The 23,944-nt window shown below is 39.5% G+C and overlaps 4 protein-coding genes across 5 annotated transcripts; 3 read left to right on the forward strand and 1 right to left on the reverse strand.

Annotated features, from left to right (window-relative positions):
* Window positions 1–3,971: 3,971 nt before the first annotated feature.
* LOC134822922 (uncharacterized) lies at window positions 3,972–7,832 on the reverse strand. 2 transcript variants are annotated; one of them, XM_063834199.1, is made up of 9 exons: window positions 7,706–7,795; window positions 6,764–6,944; window positions 6,438–6,599; window positions 5,784–5,864; window positions 5,454–5,612; window positions 5,152–5,237; window positions 4,878–5,009; window positions 4,629–4,730; window positions 3,972–4,514 (listed from the first exon to the last, which is right to left on the reverse strand). In XM_063834199.1, exons 2-9 carry the CDS (start codon window positions 6,936–6,938, stop codon window positions 4,329–4,331), a joined length of 1,083 nt encoding a protein of 360 aa, XP_063690269.1. In that variant the 5' UTR covers window positions 6,939–6,944; window positions 7,706–7,795; the 3' UTR covers window positions 3,972–4,328. The 2 variants fall into 2 exon arrangements, with proteins under 2 accessions (XP_063690269.1, XP_063690270.1); XM_063834200.1 differs by lacking the exon at window positions 5,784–5,864 and having other exon boundaries at window positions 7,706–7,832.
* A 3,144-nt stretch (window positions 7,833–10,976) lies between these two features.
* Window positions 10,977–12,450, forward strand: LOC134823049 (digestive cysteine proteinase 2-like). The gene has a single exon (XM_063834399.1). The coding sequence runs from the start codon at window positions 11,035–11,037 to the stop codon at window positions 12,313–12,315; it is 1,281 nt and encodes a 426-aa protein (XP_063690469.1). The 5' UTR covers window positions 10,977–11,034; the 3' UTR covers window positions 12,316–12,450.
* Window positions 12,451–13,828: 1,378 nt separating this feature from the next.
* Window positions 13,829–14,977, forward strand: LOC134823620 (multiple inositol polyphosphate phosphatase 1-like). The gene has a single exon (XM_063835152.1). The coding sequence runs from the start codon at window positions 13,829–13,831 to the stop codon at window positions 14,975–14,977; it is 1,149 nt and encodes a 382-aa protein (XP_063691222.1).
* Window positions 14,978–19,851: 4,874 nt separating this feature from the next.
* On the forward strand, window positions 19,852–21,671 carry LOC134823258 (multiple inositol polyphosphate phosphatase 1-like). Its single transcript, XM_063834654.1, has one exon. The coding sequence runs from the start codon at window positions 19,858–19,860 to the stop codon at window positions 21,556–21,558; it is 1,701 nt and encodes a 566-aa protein (XP_063690724.1). The 5' UTR covers window positions 19,852–19,857; the 3' UTR covers window positions 21,559–21,671.
* Window positions 21,672–23,944: the final 2,273 nt, after the last annotated feature.

Raw genomic sequence — 23,944 nt, forward strand, 5'->3', positions numbered from 1 at the left:
TGCAATTCACACTCAGCTTTTTTATTGGAGCTTAGTTAGTGCTTTTACAGTGCTGACATGTATTTGCTTTTCTTAGGACGGACATATTAAAAAATTATCCATACATGCAGTATGATATGCAAAAATTGCCTTTTTCTGCAAAAATAGAGATAAGTTTTTGCAATTCTGATTCTGTAAAGTTAATGATACCTCTAATTTTATTCTAAAGATGAACAGTCTAGCAAATAATTTCGGTTGTTCGGTTTAATTGCAGCCACGGTGACAGGAAATACACCCTTGCCCAGTCGAGATAGCTATTAGCTAAAATTATTTGTACTGCCGGTAGTTTCTGTAGTCGGTAAATCATATTCTTAAATCGCGCCACTCTCTTCGCAATGATAACGTTTTATATATCCTACTGTCAATGGATTTATTCTCGGCAAAATTGTTTTCGATAAGTTGATAGTTTGTGCATACCAGGCACGCAACACTGTCACATGAACAATAGTAGAAGCAGGATACTAAATTCATTAAGCTCTCCGGCTAAAAATATACTTCTTTTTGTGCGTTGTCCGGGAAGGTGCTAACTTTTATCTTTTTACGAGTAATTATCCATGCTTCTTGACGTTGAACGTACGAACAATTGCTTTTTCTGGAGTTCGGTATCTCGGGGTTGAAATTTGTTTTGAAATTGTGCGATTTTAAAATCAGTGATTAGATTTCTAAACTCTCACAATAATATCTACCATTCTGGTATCAACATTATTTGTAATTAGATAGCAGTTGTTATAAAGGTGATCATACTCTTTTCAATTTAATAATTCGATATAAGATCAAAGAAGGGTCATACTCATAACAAAACCAACGGTTTATGAATAATGGTGTATATATTTATATTTTATAAATAGCATCCTGTCCCACCTCCCATGATCCTACTCGCAACCTACTAATCAGTAATCATACACACCGACATAACAGTATAACAATGATTATTGGCTCACTAATCACCTGCACTATCAATACAATTAAAAGGTGTTATATACTGCCAAATTGCAGCACTGACTATTCCTCTGTTGTCATGACGTGTCTATAACACAGCTCTAACATACACAAACAATCTCAGTAAACTTCTTACATTGTTACTCGTCAGCTGTTAAACCACAAACATGCGCTCTGTGATCCTGGTTTGTTGATGTTACAAACCAATCAAAAAACATCATCTCCACCCCACTCTACCACTGTATACCTACTTCATACTTTAGTAGTGCTAAACCCTTATATTATCATATGTGACACTCTTCTGTCACATCTCAATATTAGAGAAGTGATCGCCTTGCGGCATATTTTTGGCTATTATTAATATCCATATGCTTGATAAAACGATCGAAATGTTTGTATTTTTGCTCACCAAATCTAAACCGTTTAATGACAAAAGTCTACTATAGAAAGTTCTTAAACCGCTAACATTATCCTACGTACAATTTCTTTGTGTCAAAACGTCGCTATACTGCTTTCTTGACCAGCAGTAAAACCACTTGTTTATTGGTGTGTACTGTGTTATTATAGCTTTTTAGCGTTTTGTAGCTTTGTACTTTGTAGCTTGAGCAATACGATGAGCCATAAGTTTAGTCAGCCTCGATCATCTCTCAAGCCATTGTCTGTAATTAACCGCGATGCCGGAAGTACGGTAGATGAAAAGATTAAAAAAGCGATTCATTGAGGCAATGTTCGCAATCACCAATGTTTATATCCATATGTTTTACAATTCAATTTTCTCGAACATTGATAATCACTAGTCAAGTTAATGTCGTCTAATTTATTTAACTACCAGGTCGTAAAATGTCACAATGAACCGGAGAGTATGTCAAGACTGGGCCACTACGATGTCCACTACAGGTCAGACATTGAGAAACAAAACGAGGAACTACGAGCTCAGATAGCAGCGTACACAGAGGAGGTTGAACTGTTAAATGAGCACCTCGAGGAGAGTAGAGAAGATAATGAGTATCTCTCTCAGAAAATATACCGGATAGAGAACGACCTGGCAGAGGAGCGGATAGAGAACGCTAGTACACAACATTTTCTGTTGAGACACAACACGCCCGTGTTAGAGAACCTGAGACACGTGACAGGAGCAACTAGGTCACGTGTCAGTTTCTATGGTGTGGACAGTGCCAGGACCTCTCCAGACACCACCAGAACTGACTCCGTCTTTGAAGTGAGACGTCCTGACTCAGTGTTTGATCACCCCAACTTTGATGACGACGATGAGGAGGAGGATGATGAAGATCTGGACACGACAGTGAGGACGATCCGAGCTAACAGTGTAACAGACTTCACCCAGGAATACCAACACCACCATATGGAGAGTGTGGACAGTAACAAGACTCTCCGGAGACGGTCCATGTCCTACCACGACATGTCTGATGTCCAGGACAAGAGAGAGAGCCACCCAGCCCTGCAGAGGTACCACTCTTACCATGCTCCTGAGGAGGACTACGACTACGATCAGGAGGTTCAGGGGTACTTTGATGACGAGCTGGTCCCATCTACCTACTACGCGGAGGAGCAAGCACCGGAGGAGTGTATCGGGTGTAAGGAGGCTGATATCAAGATACGGGACCTGGAGGGACAGATACAGTACCTTGACGATCAGCTGGAGGACAAGGAGAAGTTTATCGAGAACACTGAGTTTGAGGTTGATGAGATGAAAACTCAGCTTAGGTCTGTGAAGCTAGATAAAGATATTGTGGAGTATGAACTGACGCAGAAGATAGAGTTTTCTAAAGAGAAGCTTGACAATACTGAGAACTGTTTGAAGCAGAAGGACCAGGCTTATATGGATCTGTTGGAGCGGTTTGTGTCTTTGGAGAAAAGCTTTGAAGAGCTGAACGGCCTGTACAAATTGAAGGGTCGAGAATGCACGAACCTGTCGGATAAGCTTTCCACAGCAGAGTTTGATCTGATGCTAGCAGAAGAGCAGCTACAAAAGCAGTCAAAACGACCTGGCCTGTTAGAGAGTCTGAGCGCAGACTCTGCGCACTCTTCAGCTGAAAATAGTCTCACCAGCTCTCCCACCTCCAAACACAAGTCCTACAACTCGCCCCTCTACGAACGGAGGAGCAGCTATTCTAACTTTGAGAGATGCGAGATAAACCAACAACCCCTCTCAATCCGATCCTCCGGCTCCTCAGTAGACTTGTGGGATATAGGGGAAGAGGAGGAAAGGGAGAGGATAGAGCACCTGAACAAGTTTAAGAGGGAAGCTGAGAAACATGCCCAAATACAGGACATGTTCGGGGAGAAGAAGTCAGTCAGTGCGTACGAGCTGTATAGGATCACTAAAGAGTTGGCGGATCTTAGTGAGGAGGATTCTTCTAAGGAGAATGTTCAGGGAAACGCTGAGAGTTAGTACCGTGGGTTGTTATATCCTCAGTGGAACTTTATCAGTCTTAATACCTCCAGTTAAGTGAAGAATGATTATGAGTTGAGATTGGGGAGTGAGTATGAGATTCAGCTTATATTTTGCAGGGTAGTGTTGGTGCGATTAACATTTTCATCGTGAAATTGAACAGGGTCTGTTCAATGCATCCAAATTCAGGAGACCTTAGCAGTCACTCACTTGGACTTCATTGATAAAAATAATGCACTAGATTTCTTTATTTTGGAGGGACGATTGAAGACTTTAATTGGCCTTAAACCAATCACTGAAAGACTTGGCCGTAAGCATTCTACTCCTGATTATGGCATAACGGGATTTATCAAAAAAATAATTATGTAAAAATGGATAAAATGTAAATTAAATTAATTGATAATTATTGTTAATAACACTATAAGTATTGATACTATGTATGATGTGACTTTGGTTACTTTTTCAGATTTTTTTTATTTTTAGCTACGTTGATTTTATACAACTTTTGACTACATTTGTTAATGTATTTTATTTTTAGAATTTAGAAAATAGAGTTGTCTAAATGCGTTAAACGACCAGGTGTTAATAAAAACATACTCGCAAATATTTCGGTGTACAAAATAGTCTCAAGTGTTTATACAAAAGTACAAAATGTCTACAAATAATTCATTAACATACAATTACAATACAGCAGTACATCTGCTTAAAACAACTTCCAATATCCAGTTTACTTATTGTAAATCCCATTTTTCCCATAGCCACTGTAAATCTCATTATAAACTTCCATAACCTTTTCAGTTTACTCCAATCCTTCATCGATACGATATAACGAATCCCTGAGTCATCCATTTCTTAATATATCCAACATATCCAACATACCAAAAACCAAAAGTTCGCCCCAACCCCCTTCAACCATTTCCACTCACCCATTAGAAAATTAGAATCCAAGTAAAGATGGCAGCTGAGTGGAGCTCTTCCTTCCGTCGGAGGTAGGAGGTCTTCCAGCGAATCTGTTTTGGTTGGCGTGCTTAATCTTGTCGTTCTTAGCTCGGATACGATCCCTCATTTCGGTAAGGTGCTGCTTTCGGGCAGCCAGTGCTTTGTCCATCGCTTCTTGTTGAGCCTGGTGGTTTATGGTGGATTATTTATGAGCACTCTTATTCTATATGACTTGGAACTAAATATCTAACACAAAAGCAGCACAAAATATTGTTGCTGTATCTTACACCAAACTTACTCGTTTCATTTCCATGCGTTTCATTTCCTCCATTTTGTTGGTTTTCTGTCCGATCTCATCTACGTTGCTATGTGTCTCTGACAATTTGGTGATCGTGTCCAGCTGTGAAAAATAATTGGTTTAACGAATTGTAATATGAAAATACGGCAGTTTTAAGTTTAAATGTTAAAATTATGATTTTATCAAATGAAACTACGCTCTAGATAAATAAAGTTCGTTATAAGTAGAACTGATTTAGTAAAAACATACCGTTTGCTGTTGTCGCCTGAGTTCGGCCTCAATCAGTTTCTTCTGCACCTGTGATCTAGTCACTTTCCTGTGTGTTTTAGGAGCTTTGACCTTCTGACGTTTCTTCAATTTCTCTACTCGATCTTGAAGTTCCTAATAGTGGATAGTTTTGTAATAAAGAGGGCCCTAAATCCAGTTATAAGTAATCCAGTGTATCATAAGTACTGGTTGCAATATGTAATTTATTTCTCGGCTAAAAATGTGTAAAACACGAGTAATATATGGTGGGACTAACCTGTTCCTCTCCGAAGACTAGGTCGAAAGCAAGTCCACCCCTGCTTGGGGGTCGGGCTGCTATTTGTGTGTCGTGATCTGCTGATCCTAGGAAAGTGTAAAATGTTTTAGAGGTATTTATCCAGGAATAAAATCATAGTTATTGGTTCATAAGACTGTGTCAACAACAGAACAGGTAACGTAACATGAGACAAGTTGTTATTAGTAATACTGTTTTCGTTTATACTGGTAACAATAACAGTTCCACACAGCGATCTTTTAACTTTAAGTCATTAACTATGATCTCCTGTAGCTAGAACTTACGGTGAAGATCGTAGAGGAGACGATCTCCTTTCGGGGTGCCAGGAACGATTTGTCTCTTAGCCTGAATGGTAGCTGTCTCAATATCGTTTCTCTTCGATGAACTAGCTTTTACAGGCATTCCCCTCAGTGGTCTCAATGGCTGGCCAGATATCATAAACTCTGAGGGATGATATGGCGGTTTAACAAATCGATTCAAAATTATCAACTGCTAGTGTGAATCTTTGATTATTAAACATTTATGATTTGGAAATTAAGTTATTAATATTAAACCAAGGGCCCCATATTAATATAAAAATCACGCCAAATGACATATTCTCAGAGATTTTGAACCTGGAGTCGGAGGGCGTGGCAGGGACTCAATAAAAGCGATTTGTGTGGTTTCTGACTCTTCGCAAACGAACTCCAAATTTTCTGTAAGAAAAAAAACCTTGACTACATTTTGATTTTGAATATTATGTCAATTATCAACCGATGTCCGATATCGCTCAAAGATTTTGATAAATGACGAATTGATGGTATCGTAATTTCTGTTCTCCCTGTATTTGCATCCATTGAGAGTTGGAATGTTCATGATCGGCCGATTGCACATTATCGACTTACTCGAGTTCATTTAGCTTTCCTCAAGTTTTAAACCATCTAAACATGCAGTGAATTTTAAGCGCGTTATTAATCAACAAGCATCGACTGCGAAGAGACGCCTGATTATCAAAATCTCTGAGAAATATGTTTATCTGCATAATCAGTGCGATCAATTGACGAGTTAAGAAGTACGCCATCTTCCGAAAGTCACAACAATGATTTATAGCCGCTCATTGACGTACATCAACAATCATTTGATCATAAATCATAATCATCACAATATTCTAGAAAAATTCAACGATTCACGAAATAGCTGTATGAAAATAAAATCATACCAGTCAACGAGATGAATTACAACTTATTTAAAATTAAATTACATAACTACAAATAATATAAGATGCTGACCTGCTGATTTATCTTTAGGTTGGAGCATGTTCTCCACCTCGTTGTTGACCTCGTTGGGGAGGCGGAGGGAAGGGAACCGCCTCTCTGTAAAGGTGGCCTCGAACGGATGAGGTGGAAGTGGCTTCCTGTCCGCAAACGTGGGACCATTCAAGTGTCTGATGTCTGAGGAGGTTGGGTATGAGGAGTGAACAGAGGGATAAGTTCTATAAATTATAATAAATATCAATCTTTTAAAATCCAGGGTGCACAGGTTTTATTGTGTTCATTGATCAAGTTCACTTTTACAAATAACATTTTAAAAAAGCGATTGATTGTCTAAAACGAACCTGGCAGAGAGTCATCACTTACTGACGAAGACTCTTTAGATCCGAGCTCGTACCCGACTCCAGAATCATAACTTTCACTCGACTTCACATCTTTGGAGCCGGCCTTATCTAGAATCTCGTTATCATACGTGATCGCATGTTCAGGAAGTACTGCAACGGAGGATCCACAACCCATTTCTTTCTGTGGGGAGAATGGATGGGAAAGAATTTGGAGAGTTTAGCTTAGTTTGGGGATGGTGCTCTATACTCTGTAGTATTTCAAACGTTTGAACAAGGATGGTTGAGAGTCATGCATTTCCCGAGGCAGAGTCACTAAAGCATTTCATGGGTGGAAAAAATCAGCGTGGACGTTAAAATACGTGTTTAAATAGGAACCATGTTATTTTGATATTTATATGTGCTTTCCGGAAGCTCAGATATAGCAGAAGTTTGATGGAAGTTTGAAAGAGTAGGGAGTGAAATAATTAATAATCTGAACCGAGCTTGACCCTTTTTAGCTATTCATGCACCACTGGAACTTTAGTAAGACTTTTTATAACAGGAATAAAGCATCAAATCTGCTCAAATTTACCCTGGATTTAATTATCCAAACATTGTGCTCTGTTTACTATTAAACTTAAAGGTTCTGTTAAGGTGTAGCAAATTACACGATCCCGCAACTTTTATGATTCAAATCACAATATCGTGCAACCGCCGAAAGTAAATCATTCCTCAGTTCGCCGTCAACGTTTAAAAATATGAGGAATAAAATCGAATGACTTTAACATCACGTTAAGGCAAGTTCTGATAATCTCAACTTTTACAGCAGACACAAACTACTCAAACTGTAGTACACCATCATCATCAGTACTTTACTACCTTGTACAAGAAAGATGCCCAAACCAAATAAATAATGAGATAATATCAAAACAATACAACATATAACAAGATATAACTAGATACCTATCTGTGAGAGTGAGAGAGAGCTTCTTGTTTTCGCCCTTAGCAACGTCAACTGACAATAAACTGCAGTCCGTCTCGCAAGTACTGATATTATATGCTCTGATCTGATATTTTAAATTCTAAAAATAATCCACCCTGTTAGCGCGCTTTCTAGAGACAATGCACGCGATAAGTGGCAAGCAATCGATCTGACTATGTAAAACTGCAACTCGATCTTTTGTACTGAGTGACGAATATCTGCGTGCTTGTGACGGAATGTAGAGACAGGATGCTTCGTTTAACTTTAGGGGTTGTTACCATAACAATGATGTCATGATATGAAATGGCGTGTGGGATAGTATCTGATAGCTGCCAATAATTCATTATCATGATTATGCCATTATCATTAATTGTTCGACATTAGTTAATGCCACTTAAGTGGCACACAATAATTATTGTAATCGTTTCCACTAAAAGCATAATTTTAAAGCTTATTAGAGGAGCTGAGAGAATTTATGAAGATTATATAGTTTTAGGTGGGCACTAGAGGTACAGTCAGTAAGGTTTCGGTGTTTGAAATGTGCATCATATAAAGTAATGCATTAGGGAATGTCATTTTCACCATATGGTGAATCTGCTGAAATGTGCATCTCGATGGCAAAAATATTATTTGCCATTTCACATTTTCGCCATAGATGCTACATGATAACTTACTAACTTGATTTACTCCAAAATGGGTATACAAATCGTATCGATTAAGGAAAGGCATTTTTAAATTTCAGTGCAGGGGTTTCCCAATTACTACTCGGATCAAAATCAAACTAATTTCAAAATTGGAACACCTTCGTACAACTACAAATTGAACTACAAAGAATAACTTTTTCTTCTTTTTTTAATAGTCAAGTGAAACATGTCACTATTTTAGACTAGATCAGATTCGGTTTGTAAATTGGATCTTCAAGCTCTTTTTGGTGAAAGACAAGGAATTAAGTTAGCTAAATCGCTCATAAAAGTTTTGAAAAACGGTTTCTTATCTGCAATATAACTGCTCCCTGCATTTATATTAATTGAGACTGTCCTTTGACTTGTACTTCTGTCTCATTCTCTTTGATCTTAAGTTAAACTTAAACCAGCGTTTGATTTTGGATTTCAATCCCTTTTTCTTTGATTTCTTGGTGTCACTGAAAATATCGTCAGGTCTCTCAAATTCGTCCGGATCTCCAATTGGTGACACTAGATTCGTCGGACCTGGCTCCTGAAATACCACAGGGCTCGGTGTTTGGTCCTCTACTGCATCTTCTGAAGGCATGCCTCTACCTTCATTGTCATCCACAAATGGTGATAACAACATCTCTTTATAAAGAGACAACTTTTTCTTGATCCCCTTGAAGCTGAATACTTCATTCCACTGGACTGGTCCAACAGGTTGTACTTGTAACGTCTCTGGCGATACACTTGGATTTGTCTTTATGTTGAAAGAAGTTTCAGTCATCTCGGAAATGTTATCCGATGAAAGTTGTATGTTTGTAGGATCACTTTCCGACGGAGGTTCAGTATTTTGAGAAGCATTTTCTGTTACCGAAAAATCTTGCACCTCAATATCCGCTTTGTCGACAATGATCTCCGCTTTTATACGTGTCAGTGTCCACGCACTGGACCTACTGGAACAAGAGCTCGTATGATCTGGTATCGGCTCTATCTCATGTTCATTTTTACTATCAACTTTCACTGGGATTTCTGTCTCTTCACCTGCAGCAGATTCCTGGTATTCTGTCTCTAAATCATGTCCTTTAATTGACGGATCAGGCGAAATGAGTGAAACCGGCGATTTTTTGCGTACTCTAAACACTGTAAAGAATGGAAGCCATCTAAAGAAATCAGTCAAGAAAGGGAAACAAGCATCTTCATCTTCCTCCCCCTCGCTGTAACCATGACAACAACAATCAGTGCAGGTACCAGGCCAACAAGTGCTAACTCTTGATGGCACACCGTCTGCTCTGTTGAGGTTAACTGCAAATGGTGACTCATCACTAACGTAAGTGCTGGGTGTAATTGGGCCGGTAGAACTAGCTGGAGTCTCTCCGTTGAGGACTGGATCATTGATAGAGATTGTTGGAGAAGCAGCAGTGTCCGACCTTTCTTCAAACTGCGGAGAGCTGGTTCTGTCAGTCACAGGACTCTGTGCCTGATGGATTGTATCAGGATTGTTTCCGCGTACTCCTTCCTCTGCGAGAGTTGGTGCTGCCGGCTCTAAATATGGTGTCACTCGAGTGAGAGGTGTTGAGCCTTCTTTTACAGTAAGACTGTCTACGAAACTATCCGCGGTCTCAGATTCTTCATTGTCTGATTGTAAGAATTCTTTGGCAGAAGCTGTTTTAACAACGAACGTTTCTTCCTTTAAGCTGCTCGGTGTTAACCGATCTCCAGATGGTTGTGATAATGTGTTCATAGACCAGAAACAAAACAAACTTATTAGTATTAAGATTAAACAGTAAATCTTGAGGAACTAGCTATACCTTCGATTGAATGTGTAGTAAGTTTGTGTAACTGTAGCCTTGTACTCTTGTACTGTTCATACCAGCTTGTTTCACTGTATGAAATGAAGATATCGCGGGCAGTCATCTCGCACGAAACCCTTATAAGACAGTAGCTAAACAGCTTGTAGTAGAGGAGGAGCTAAGCAGAAACATTATGGTGTTTAATTTGCCGCAATTCTCGTATATCTTTTACGGCTTTTGCGGAAAGTCGCGTTAAATTAGTTAATGCCGTGGTGTCAGTAAAATGGTACGGATAAACACATCCATCCATATATATCTTCTCGCTTTATATAGTAAGATAAGCTACCTTATCAGACCTTCTTTGAACGGACATTAATAAATAATGGGAAGTTCAAGTTGTACCTAAAATAGTTGTACCTAAAAGGAGTGTTCCATTCAAATACCCTACAAAGAGAGTCAGCTGCTTTTAATTAATTTAATTTTAGAGCTGCTGTACATGTTTTTACATGGCTGTGAGCTGACAGATGTTTCTGTACGTCTTTTTTTCCGTGAAGACACGGGTTCTACAGCTTGGGAAAAATATACTTCAACTTTACAAACCCTCAGTCCAAAATATTAGTCATACTATTAGCATATCATAATCAAATGGAAACGTGTTAAGTACAGCGTTAATGAAGTTTAAGGAATAAAACTCAGGAGACGTCAATGGACCTAACACCCTTGCATTGTTCTACAGTGAGAATTGCTTGATTAGTAGTCCATCTGGCTGGATCAGGGTACATATTTAAGGGTCGAGCTAGATCGTGAGATATCAGTACAGACCAACAGAAACGTTCGAGTATTGCAGACAAAATGAAGATCCTCTTCTTCCTATTCCTTGTCGGAGCTGCCCTGGCTAAGGAGTCCCCGCTTAGAGCAATTCTACGATCACCTGTGGAAACTCTGAAGCTCTACAATTCCTTTAAAGGCGAGCAGCAACTCTCTTTTCAAGCAGCTGAAGATCGAATGAGATTCCGACTGTTCAGAAAAAGTGCAGAGTTTGTGGCAGAAGAAAATTCTGCTGAAGGAGAGACGGCAGCGTTCGCTCTTAACTTCTTCTCCACGTTGACTGAATCCGAGAAACAATCCTGGCTAGGGTTTAACGCTACCGGTGCAGAACCAAACCCTCTCCCTAAAATAAACTCTGGTCTTAAAAATGATAAGACCCCAGATGAAAAACTGTGGACTGATGAAGGTAAAGTGACTGCTGTAAGAAACCAAGGGCTTTGCGGATCCTGCTGGACCTTCGGAGCAGTTGGTGGTTTGGAGACGAGATACGCTAGAATAGCTGGAATTCTGAAGACCTTCTCTGAGCAGGAGTATCTGGACTGTGTCTACGAAGGAAGGAGAAACGGGTGTAGGGGAGGTTGGATGAAGGATGCCTACGAATATTCAGCTAGAGCTGGAGGACGACTTGCTAGGGCAGCAGATTACCCATACACTCAACAAGATGGGTACTGCCAGGCTTCCATCAAGCCTGATGCCATGATCGCCGCAAAAATCGCAGGGAATGTTCCCGTTGCACAAAGTGAACAGTCTAACATCGATGCTCTGGCACACGGGTCTCTTGCTGTAGCCTTTGAGGTCACCAACAGATTCCAAAGTTACAGCAATGGAATCTTCACAGACCACACGTGCAGGGGATATCCTAACCATGCAGTCACTGCAGTGGGATACACTAAGGACTACGTTCTGGTAAAGAACTCTTGGGGTGAATACTGGGGAGATGCTGGATACGTGAAGTTTACACGAAACCACCACAACTGTCATCTGTGGAATCACAGCAGTTATCCCAGTCTGACTCGTACTGGTGTTGTTGACGATGACAAAGCCAAACCGGAACCTACTTCCCCTCCACGTCCTGATCCTATCCCTGATCCTAACTGCAAAGATAGTCATCCAACCTGTGATAAGGATTGGTGCACAGCAGGGGACTACATAGCCGAGGAATACTGTCAGAAGACATGTAAATATTGTACTGACGGTGAAGATGACGGTGACGATGATGGTGGAGATGATGGTGGAGATGATGGCTGTCCTGGGGGCACGACACTATGTCCTGATGGAATCTGCAGACACGAACACATGTGCTAGTTTACAACATTACACGTCTTTACAATTCGTAAAATTGCAATTTATCAACATCATGAATTGCCTTGCATTTTAATATTTGTCGTTTTATTTGACATCTTGAACAATGGTAACGATCTGACAAATCAATATTTGCATGATCGAACTGTATAATGATAAAAGACATCCATTTCTATTCATGCAATCGTTACAGAACTTTCAAGATATTTTCTTTCAACAATTTCCACAATCATTTCAAGCCCCCGTATTTAAAGCATAATATTATGACGTTAACTGATCGGAGCTTGTAGTGAATGTAAATTTACATTTGGCGTCCAGCATAACGAAAAAAGAGGCGCAATTCGTGTTAATGGTTTTGGATACATTCAAGCGTTTATTTTAATGTTTGGTCAAATATCGACCGATAAAGTAGGTACGAAACAGCCGACTGACTGCAGTATTACTGGGCGCCGCTCAGCCTGTCATTCCGCCTAATCTCTAGTCTATGATTATCGACATAAATATAATAGCCTGAGGTCCCCAGGTAAACTACAGTATTATCACACACAATCCCTCGATGTTATCCTTTGTCTATGCTCCTTTACAAACAAAAGGACACAAGTGTGATGAGGGGGCACAAATATTGTTCAATTCCACCTTGTGTAGGATTTTACAATATTCGTTATAAACTTGATAGTTGATAAGTCTTGTTCTATGTGTGCAGCTGAGTCATTTTTTCCGTAGTAGATACATATTATGTTTAGTAAGACAATTCTTGCTGATATTTGTGAAGTGCATGCTAAAAGGAACTATCCATATCAATGGACACTCTGTATATCTGTATATTGCGCTTCAATCGCAGTTACAAACGTTAACATATTTCTACTCTTAGATTAAATTACTATAAGTTACCTTAACATAACATAAGGTCTTTACGTGTTCTCAATTTCTTACTTTACATCTTGCTTTTTGTGGGCAATTGTTTTATGTCTCACTATTCAGGGTTACGTCAAGTACCGACGTTTTCACCACTTTTATCTCTACCACATGCTCACCACAACAGTGGTACAATGTTAAATGTTATCTTAGTCTTACTCTCCTGCCTCCCCCCTACACTACCATATAAGGACTTCTCAACCCACACCCCGTACGAATATTCTCGAGGTGACATAACTAAAGTTCAATGGAGTGATCAACTAGTCCCAACTAGGTTTTACCTTATTGCTAGACACGGCAGTAGAAATATGTATGCTGAATATGTGATATCAATGGAGAAATTTCTGGACAAGATTCTGCTGGAGGACGAAGGAATCAAAGGCTTCCTTGGCTACGGACCTGGAAACGGCCATATTATTTTCCAGATCGTCATCTGGTGCCGCAAGGGATGTTGGAACATTATCATCTAGCTCAAAGATACAAAAAGAAGTTTCCTGCCTTCTTCCCGCCTTACTATCCAACCAAATATCATATCAGGAGTACCAACATTCTTAGAGCAAGTCAAAGTGCTGCCTCCTTCTTATTTGGAATTTTTGAAGGTATGGGTCCTCTTAATCAATTCTCGTCACCTACAAATCTATCTACAGACGGATTTCAGCCTGTCGGACTTGAGATTGAAAGTGCGGATGAAGATAAACTTTTACGCTTCATGGATAATTGTCCCGCTTTAACAAACTGTCCTACGACTAAGAACGGACGATTAGAAAAAACTAAACTTAAGAAATCAGAGAAATACAAGAAGTTAGTCCTAGATCCCATATCCGAGCGAGCCGGTTTCTCTTTAACAGTAGAGGACGCAGAGGGTCTTTACAACCTCTGTAACTTTGAGCACATCTCTCCAACCGAGTCAAACAACTCCTCTTTCTGTGACCTGATCCCGAGATCAGCCTTCGCTCTGTTGGACTACTCGCGTGATCTGGACAGGTACTACAGATCCAGTTATCCTAACAAACTTGGTTACGAACTGTCATGTGTGGTACTGAAGGATGTGTTGAGAGAGTTTGAGAGTGAGGAATCTGCTACCGCCCTGCGGTTCGCTCATAGTGAGACTATAGTCTCCCTTATCACCCTGCTGGGTATCAACAAGGATCAGGACAATATTATCTACACTTGGGATAAGGAGGACTTCTGGAATAGAACAACAAAGATGAGCGAGCTAGACCCTTTTGCAACTAATATGGGGTTCGTTGTCTTTAGGAACTCATCATCAGAACAGGATATTATCAAGATATATTTGAATGAGAGAGAAGTAAAGATAACGGCGTGTGCATCATCAGAGGAGGGGTGCACGAGAGATGAGCTACTTGACATCGTCCGGGGCACTCTGGGACAGTGTGACCGATCTGTTATGTGTTTCGGAACTAATACCACAAATGATGACGTCATCATTTCTACAGTGGATGATGTCATTGTCTCTACAAGAGGTAACGATAATGATAATGTACAACCGATGAATGACTCCACCTCATTGACCTATCAATGTATCTCGGAGAAGAATGTGGATTTGGCGGTGGCGGCAAAACTAGCAGATGAGAACAAAGTTCTGTTGGACTTTAACCTGTTTGTAATAATGACAGGACTTAGTGGACTGTGTATAGTGTTGATAGGACTTGTTGCTTTTAACCGCAAGAAAATTATTTCCAATGGTGTCAATAGTGGCTACCAGAAATTGCCTTTCCTAGATTCTTAATGATTATTAATGTAAGTTAATGCTTACATTAACTTTACATTAAGAAAAGTTAATTTAAGCATAATTGGCCAGCCAACATCTTGTGCATCAACCTGACTATGAAAGTGAAACGGTTCTTTAACAAAAAGTAAATGATATTGACGTTATTATCCCATATATGGTGTTAAACATGATACTGTAGCTTTCTCTTGCAATATCCCTTGTAATAACGTGGATTATGTACATTTTACCCATCTCTTAAATATGCTGTACACAACCTATTAACTCTATTAATCAAGAAGTGAACGGAATGTTTGACAAGGCCCCAACTTTCAGTAGAGGGATAATATCAGCAAATTAATTTCAAATTTGCAATACCTTGGTAGATTTGTATTGAATGTATCTGTCAGCGTTGGAGAGCATGTGGCATACTGTATCTGTACTGATACTCTGACCTGAGCAGGGCCTAGATGAACAATTATTACCAGAAATTTTATTGAAGACATCATTGATGATCTTATTGATGTATTTTTATCAGTGTCATATGTTATATCAAAAAGTATAGAGGAATGAAAGTTAGAGGCAGATTAAATACAGTACTTAAAGTGGCACTATCCGTCGTGGAGTGGACTCCGCGGCGGAGCTCCGCCAAAATATATTTCGTTTGGACTCGAAACTATTCTGGCGGACTCCAAGCGGACCCAAGCGGACTCCAAGCGGACTTTAAAGTCCGCCGCGGACTCCGAGCGGCTCCGCGGCGGGTCGGTGGAGTGTCCGCCGCGGACTAAGCCAGGATGTGGAGTGGACTCCGCGGCGGACTCCGGCGGAGAGGTCGGCAGATCAGCCGCGGACCTCTCCGCCGGACTTGAATCCGGCGGAGTCCGGCGGAGCTCGGCGGAGTCCACCGGGCTCGGCGTCCGCTCGGAGTCCGCCGGCTTCCAACAGAGTCCACTGACTTCCGACTTCCGACTTCCGAGCCTCGGCTAAATTTGTCACGTGACATACAACATAGCATTTTGCGATATTGTGGTCGATCAGATGAAAAGGTCGCTAGTGATAAACCTTAACCATTACCCTCACAATGTCAATAGTGTACAACTCTAGTCCTAACTTTGACCCTATAATGTATAAACGTTGACCCTAACCCTCCACCAAACCGTCAGAAGCGAAATATCAATGTCATTGGCTGGTCACGTGACCAAAACAATTTTTGTCATATTATCTCATATAGGGAAGCGTTTTTAGTTTTACCCTACACGTTGCATGTGGCGTCATTCGGCCGGATCCCAGCAAGCAAAAATACGTCGACCATTACAGGACGACGCCAGCACTCTCTACGCTCTTCGAGCTCCGATCGTCCTGTGACGAAGTAAGGACGAAGCCTGAGGCCCTCAGGTAACATCGACCACCGATTGAAAATTCAGAGATTTTTTGACATAAAGGTCAAATGTAAAACTAAAATCTTGATGTTGATTGATTGACGACGTCAATTTTTGAGCAAAGCGCGAGCGCATGCGGAAAAGGACCGCGTAGCTAGTCAAGATGTTGATAAATATTTGGCTTGTGGCGCGATGTGTTGCTCTAACTATGTCTATAGCCCTCTCGCTTGCAATAGCGCGCGACCGCCGGAGGCGGAAATGACAGCAGGGGACTAAATAGCCGAGGAATACTGCCAGAAGACATGTAAATATTGTACTGACGGTGAAGATGACGGTGACGATGATGGTGGAGATGATGGTGGAGATTATGGCTGTCCTGGGGGCACGACACTATGTCCTGATGGAATCTGCAAGCACGAACACATGTGCTAGTTTACATTTACAACATTACACGTCTTTACAATTCGTAAAATTGCAATTTATCAACATCATGAATTGCCTTGCATTTTAATATTTGTCGTTTTATTTGACATCTTGAACAATGGTAACGATCTGACAAATCAATATGTGCATGATCGAACTGTATAAAGATTAAAGACATTCATTTCTATTCATGCAATCATAACAGAACTTTCAAGATATTTTCTCTTAACAATTTCCACAATCATTTCAAGCCCCCGTATTTAAAGCATAATATTATGACGTTAACTGATCGGAGCTTGTGGTGAATGTAAATTTACATTTGGCGTCCAGCATAACGAAAAAAGAGGCGCAATTCGTGTTAATGGTTTTGGATACATTCAAGCGTTTATTTTGTTTGTTTGTTTGTTTGTTTATAGAACCCGTCCCCAATCTCGTATCGGAAAATGACTAAACTCAGGTCTGAGTGTGAATACGGGTGGTACCTGCAAGAGTGTTCATTAAGCATTTAGAGTTCTGTAAAACTGCAGTTACAATTGTGCTAGAGTATTTTTAGTATATACGATTGGTATCAGATATATATCCCTACATGCTTCCAAAATTTGTAAAGCCGTAGTACATACATATCACATTACACCGGAGCCTACACAGTGCAATCTCCTCCAGTCGATCTGCGCCGCGTATGTTTATATAAGCGCGCGGCGCAGACTGGAGGAAACCACACTCTGCAAGTTCGATCCAGTGCAATGCTACATGTACGTACTACGGCTTCATCTCCAACTTTCTGCACAATGTACTGGAATGTTTTGAAGGAAAAGAAAGAACAAAAAAAAGTGATATATATAAATAAAATCAGCGATTTAATGTTAGCCTTAGGAGGGTAACTTTAATTCCCTGGTTTCTAAAATCAGCTTTTTTAAAAAAATAATAAAGTATGTAACGTCGATACCAAACCGATTATTGAGCGATAATATTAATAACTGAGTAGTTGATTCCTGGGTTGCGGAGTCATTCAGATGTTCCAGTTTTCGAATGTGGTTCTTGTTCAATTCTTGACCAGAAGTGTCTAATGAAGTAAGTCAGACAAGCAAACTCTTCCTTAAATGCTGATATAAGTCGTCTCAATCCCAGAAATTATGAATGATGACCCAGTGTAAAAGTGCGAAAATCGGCCGAAAATAATAAAGACTAAAAACAGTTAAAAAGTGACAGGATTCAAACACAAGGAAAATTAATAACTTAGAGCGTAATAAGGAATATCTCCAAACGGAGAGGGTGAGAGGTTCTTTAATTAGAGCTAATGATTAAATGAGACCCACTAAAGGTACTAAATTAACCGGACTGCTAGCAAAGAATCGAGAGTGGGAATAAAAATAAAAGCGGAATAAATTTTAAGATAATGAAACAGAAACTGAAAGCTAAAATATATATCGTTCTAGAATGCCTCCGCAAACTATTGCTCCTTTGTAATATGCAGAGGGTGAGAGGTTCTTTAATTAGAGCTAATGATTAAATGAGACCCACTAAAGGTACTAAATTAACCGGACTGCTAGCAAAGAATCGAGAGTGGGAATAAAAATAAAAGCGGAATAAATTTTAAGATAATGAAACAGAAACTGAAAGCTAAAATATATATCGTTCTAGAATGCCTCCGCAAACTATTGCTCCTTTGTAATATGCAGAGGGTGAGAGGTTCTTTAATTAGAGCTAATGATTAAATGAGACCCACTAAAGGTACTAAATTAACCGGACTGCTAGCAAGGAATCGAGAGTGGGAATAAAAATAAAAGCGGAATAAATTTTAAGATAATGAAACAGAAACTGAAAGCTAAAATATATATCGTTCTAGAATGCCTCCGCAAACTATTGCTCCTTTGTAATATGCAGAGGGTGAGAGGTTCTTTAATTAGAGCTAATGATTAAATGAGACCCACTAAAGGTACTAAATTAACCGGACTGCTAGCAAGGAATCGAGAGTGGGAATAAAAATAAAAGCGGAATAAATTTTAAGATAATGAAACAGAAACTGAAAGCTAAAATATATATCGTTCTAGAATGCCTCCGCAAACTATTGCTCCTTTGTAATATGCAGAGGGTGAGAGGTTCTTTAATTAGAGCTAATGATTAAATGAGACCCACTAAAGGTACTAAATTAACCGGACTGCTAGCAAGGAATCGAGAGTGGGAATAAAAATAAAAGCGGAATAAATTTTAAGATAATGAAACAGAAACTGAAAGCTAAAATATATATCGTTCTAGAATGCCTCCGCAAACTATTGCTCCTTTGTAATATGCACGTGTTAGTAAGTGTAGTAAAAAGATAAAAATAATAAAGCTATAAAAATGAACGGAGCGGTGAAAATCTGAGAGGGTGAGACTGAGAGGTTCTTTAATTAGAGCTAATGATTAAATGAGACCCACTAAAGGTACTAAATTAACCGGACTGCTAGCAAGGAATCGAGAGTGGGAATAAAAATAAAAGCGGAATAAATTTTAAGATAATCAGCGTTTATTTTAATGTTTGGTCAAATATCGACCGATAAAGTAGGTACGAAACAGCCGACTGACTACAGTATTACTGGGCGCCGCTCAGCCTGTCATACCGCCTAATCTCTAGTCTTTGATTATCGACATAAATATAATAGCCTGAGGTCCCCAGGTAAATTACAGTATTATCACACACAATCACTTGATGTTATCCTTTGTCTGTGCTCCTTTACAAACAAAAGGACACAAGTGTGATGAGGGGGCACAAACATTGTTCAATTCCACCTTGTGTAGGATTTTACAATATTCGTTATACACCTGATAGTTGATAAGTCTTGTTCTATGTGTGCAGCTGAGTCATTTTTTCCGTAGTAGATACATATTATGTTTAGTAAGACAATTCTTGCTGATATTTGTGAAGTGCATGCTAAAAGGAACTATCCATATCAATGGACACTCTGTATATCTGTAAATTGCGCTTCAATCGCAGTTACAAACGTTAACATATTTCTACTCTTAGATTAAATTACTATAAGTTACCTTTAACATAACATAAGGTCTTTACGTGTTCTCAATTTCTTACTTTACATCTTGCTTTTTGTGGGCAATTATTTTATGTCTCACTATTCAGGGTTACGCCAAGTACCGACGTTTTCACCACTTTTATCTCTACCACATGCTCACCACAACAGTGGTACAATGTTTAATGTTATCTTAGTCTTACTCTCCTGCCTCCCCCCTACACTACCATATAAGGACTTCTCAACCCACACCCCGTACGAATATTCTCGAGGTGACATAACTAAAGTTCAATGGAGTGATCAACTAGTCCCAACTAGGTTTTACCTTATTGCTAGACACGGCAGTAGAAATCTGAATGCTGAATATGTGATATCGATGGAGAAATTTCTGGACAAGATTCTGCTGGAGGACGAAGGAATCGAAAGGCTTCCTTGGCTACGGACCTGGAAACGGCCATATTATTTTCCAGATCGTCATCTGGTGCCGCAAGGGATGTTGGAACATTATCATCTAGCTCAAAGATACAAAAAGAAGTTTCCTGCCTTCTTCCCGCCTTACTATCCAACCAAATATCATATCAGGAGTACCAACATTCTTAGAGCAAGTCAAAGTGCTGCCTCCTTCTTATTTGGAATTTTTGAAGGTATGGGTCCTCTTAATCAATTCTCGTCACCTACAAATCTATCTACAGACGGATTTCAGCCTGTCGGACTTGAGATTGAAAGTGCGGATGAAGATAAACTTTTACGCTTCATGGATAATTGTCCCGCTTTTACAAACTGTCCTACGACTAAGAACGGAGGATTAGAAAAAACTAAACTTCAGAAATCAGAGAAATACAAGAAGTTAGTCCTAGATCCCATATCCAAGCGAGCCGGTTTCTCTTTAACAGTAGAGGACGCAGAGGGTCTTTACAACCTCTGTAACTTTGAGCACATGTCTCCAACCGAGTCAAACAACTCCTCTTTCTGTGACCTGATCCCGAGATCAGCCTTCGCTCTGTTGGACTACTCACGTGACTTTAACGAATACTACAGATCCAGTTATCCTAACAAACTTGGTTACGAACTGTCATGTGTGGTACTGAAGGATGTGTTGAGAGAGTTTGAGAGTGAGGAATTTTCTACCGCCCTGCGGTTCGCTCATAGTGAGACTATAGTCCCCCTTATCACCCTGCTGGGTATCAACAAGGATCAGGACAATATTATCTACACTTGGGATAAGGAGGACTTCTGGAATAGAACAACAAAGCTGAGAGAGCTAGACCCTTTTGCAACTAATATGGGGTTCGTTGTCTTTAGGAACTCATCATCAGAACAGGATATTATCAAGATATATTTGAATGAGAGAGAAGTAAAGATAACGGCGTGTGCATCATCAAAGGAGGGGTGTACGAGAGATGAGCTACTTGAAATTGTCCGGGGCACTCTGGGACAGTGTGACCGATCTGCAATGTGTTTCGGAACTAATACCACAAACGATGACGTCATCATTTCTACAGTGGATGATGTCATTGTCTCTACAAGAGGTAACGATAATGATAATGTACAACCAATGAATGAGTCCACCTCATTGACCTCTCAATGTATCTCGGAGAAGAATGTGGATTTGGCGGTGGCGGCAAAACTAGCTGACGAAAACAAAGTCCTGTTGGACTTTAACCTGTTTGTAATAATGACAGGACTTAGTGGACTGTGTATAGTGTTGATGGGACTTGTTGCTTTTAACTGCAAGAAAATTATTTCCAATGGTGTCAATAGTGGCTACCAGAAATTGCCTTTCCTAGATTCTTAATGAATATTAATGTAAGTTAATGCTTACATTAATTTAATATTAAGAAAAGTTAATTTAAGCATAATTGGCCAGCCAACATCTTGTGCATCAACCTAACGATGAAAGTAAAACATGTGGACATCTTGAGAAATTAGTAGTAGGTAGAATGTAAGGTTGCTCCTAAATAATCGGAGTTGTTTAGTAAAATAGAAATAGATGTAAGGAATAAGGAAAGGGCTAAACGGTGGAGCTTAGCTGTGCAAGTGTGGAGGTTTAACTGCCGCGATTGTATTTAGTTCTCCTTTGTGAGTAATTAAATTATTAAATGATTCGGGCCGCAGGAAGTCTGGTTCAAATGCTTTAATGGCCGTCAATTCAGTATAAAAAAATAAAAATTGGCAAAGCAATAAAAATTTTAGTGCCCAAAATTTTGACCATTTATTTAGTGCAAGTGGTGTCAAAATCGCGAAATAAATAATTATTGCAGTCTTTTGACACCATTTTAGAGTTAGACTGGTTCCTGCTACTGCTAGTACAATTGAATGCCTATTTCAAAGATTTATTGGATAACTTTTAAAATGTTCATCCGAAGGGAATGAATGAAACACCTTTCTTTTGTGGGTCGAATAATAATCAAATAATTCATTCAATAATTGAAGATGTCAAATTTAAGGAAGAAAATATTAGATTTCTTTGAGTATGTTGAGGAATCAAATGCATAATGTGACACAAAATTGGCCATTCATTGAAAATTTAAAAACATCCTGATATTTTTGGGACATACACCTGTACAATGTACAGTGTACACTGTACAGCATAGATTTTGACGTACCATATCATATTCCCATCATATTATTTATTCATCTGGTGTGCAGTTCAATTAATATTCAATTATCCTACATACGTCTCTACACTCTTTCAAGTCCTCAAAAAATGAATTAATATATCTACAATCATTTGATTTATAATTGAACATTATTACTGTTGAGTAGACTCTAGCCCTGGAAATAGCAGAGTAAAGAACTGGAAGAGCGAGACTGCAGTTAATTTTCTCATTTTGGGTGTCGTATCTGTAAACAAAAATAGAGGCTGGCCACTCTGCTGACGGACAGTTTATTGAGGCAATCATGTTTATCCGGTCTTCGGTGGAATTCCATCCCTCCAATACAGAGATAATAGCGTCTGCTGTATATTTCACGGTATTGTTGTTGGCATCATCAGTCAGGTCGTATATCACCGAGATATCCTTGTTTTTAAGGCAAGGGTCAGATCCCTTCAATTTCTCAATTTCTTTGGTCAGAACATATTTCATTGTGACTGCCGGTCTATCATCCCTCAGTAAATAGATGACAGCTTTAGGACCCCGAAGAATATGTCCACTCTTCTGTTGCACCAAATTTATTGGCACACACATACCAACAAAATTCCCTTTAAATGTTTCTCTAATTTTCGATAACAGGGCCGAAATTTCGTATGTGTTTCTTAAAACCACTGACAATTCCTCTAAGTTCACGAAACATTTTCTGAATTCATCCTTGACTGCATTAAAGTGTCTAGTAAATGAGAGATGGGCAATCCCTTCACTGATCGACTGTGCTTTATCACAAAATATCCAGATGCCAGTTTTGTTTCTATCACTATTCTTCATAATAGGGAGCAGTCCTTCAGAAATGATGTTTCCATCAACGGTAAATAGAGTAATGAAAGTTTTGGGTTGGTAGATATCAGCGTGGATGCAATCCACCAGGTTTTGATGATCATCAACGAACACGTGATCAAATCTTGAAATGAAAGTTTTTATACTTTTGGCCAAGCATCTTGTGATTACCAGTATTACAATTTTACTGGTATCGTCACGCAGTAATAACGATCTGTGAGCTTCATCTAAAAGACAATTAAGATCACCCTCTTCTTCGCTATAATCGTAAACAATCTCCAAACATTTTATATCTTCCCTGATACTATTCAGAACTTTGAAGCAGCGCTTCGGAGGTTGACTCATATGATTTCCTGACATCATTAAAAGAATCCTATTTTCTGGTGGTGTTGTAAGTGCAAGGTGAATTATTTTACCCAACATCACTACGCTTTTGCCTGATCCAGCAGGACCATCCACCCATAGAAATCTCTTCTCGCTGTGAAATATATTCAGCTGTTCATTCGTCAAACAGTGTACCTTTAAGAAGTCTTTGAAGAGATCAGGTGCTTCGATCATTTCTTGATTTTCAGGATACTTCATGATCTTTCCTTTTCTTTTTCCCTTTCTAGCGGTCTCCTTTGGTTTTGCTTCATCGACTGATTTCCGTGTGACAAAAGCTCTTTGGAGTTTTTCATTTGTATCCATGATACATTGTGGCAAGCTACACGATGTGTCCTTCCAGTTGTTACCTTGATCGATGCACCACAA

Source organism: Bolinopsis microptera, chromosome 11, assembly GCF_026151205.1.
Source record: "Bolinopsis microptera isolate Bmic1 chromosome 11, MBARI_Bmic_1.0, whole genome shotgun sequence".
In the NCBI taxonomy this organism is placed as follows: domain Eukaryota; kingdom Metazoa; phylum Ctenophora; class Tentaculata; order Lobata; family Bolinopsidae; genus Bolinopsis; species Bolinopsis microptera.

Excerpts from the sequence above, each read along its gene's own strand:
- LOC134822922 (XM_063834199.1), bottom strand. The coding sequence starts at position 6,938 with ATGGGTTGTGGATCCTCCGTTGCAGTACTTCCTGAACATGCGATCACG. Across the intron at positions 5,865-6,437 it reads ACCTAAAGATAAATCAGCAG|AAAATTTGGAGTTCGTTTGC; the intron begins GTCAGCATCTTA and ends TTTTTCTTACAG. Across the intron at positions 4,731-4,877 it reads TCAGGCGACAACAGCAAACG|CTGGACACGATCACCAAATT; the intron begins GTATGTTTTTAC and ends TATTTTTCACAG.
- LOC134823049 (XM_063834399.1), top strand. The coding sequence starts at position 11,035 with ATGAAGATCCTCTTCTTCCTATTCCTTGTCGGAGCTGCCCTGGCTAAG.
- LOC134823620 (XM_063835152.1), top strand. The coding sequence starts at position 13,829 with ATGGGTCCTCTTAATCAATTCTCGTCACCTACAAATCTATCTACAGAC.
- LOC134823258 (XM_063834654.1), top strand. The coding sequence starts at position 19,858 with ATGTCTCACTATTCAGGGTTACGCCAAGTACCGACGTTTTCACCACTT.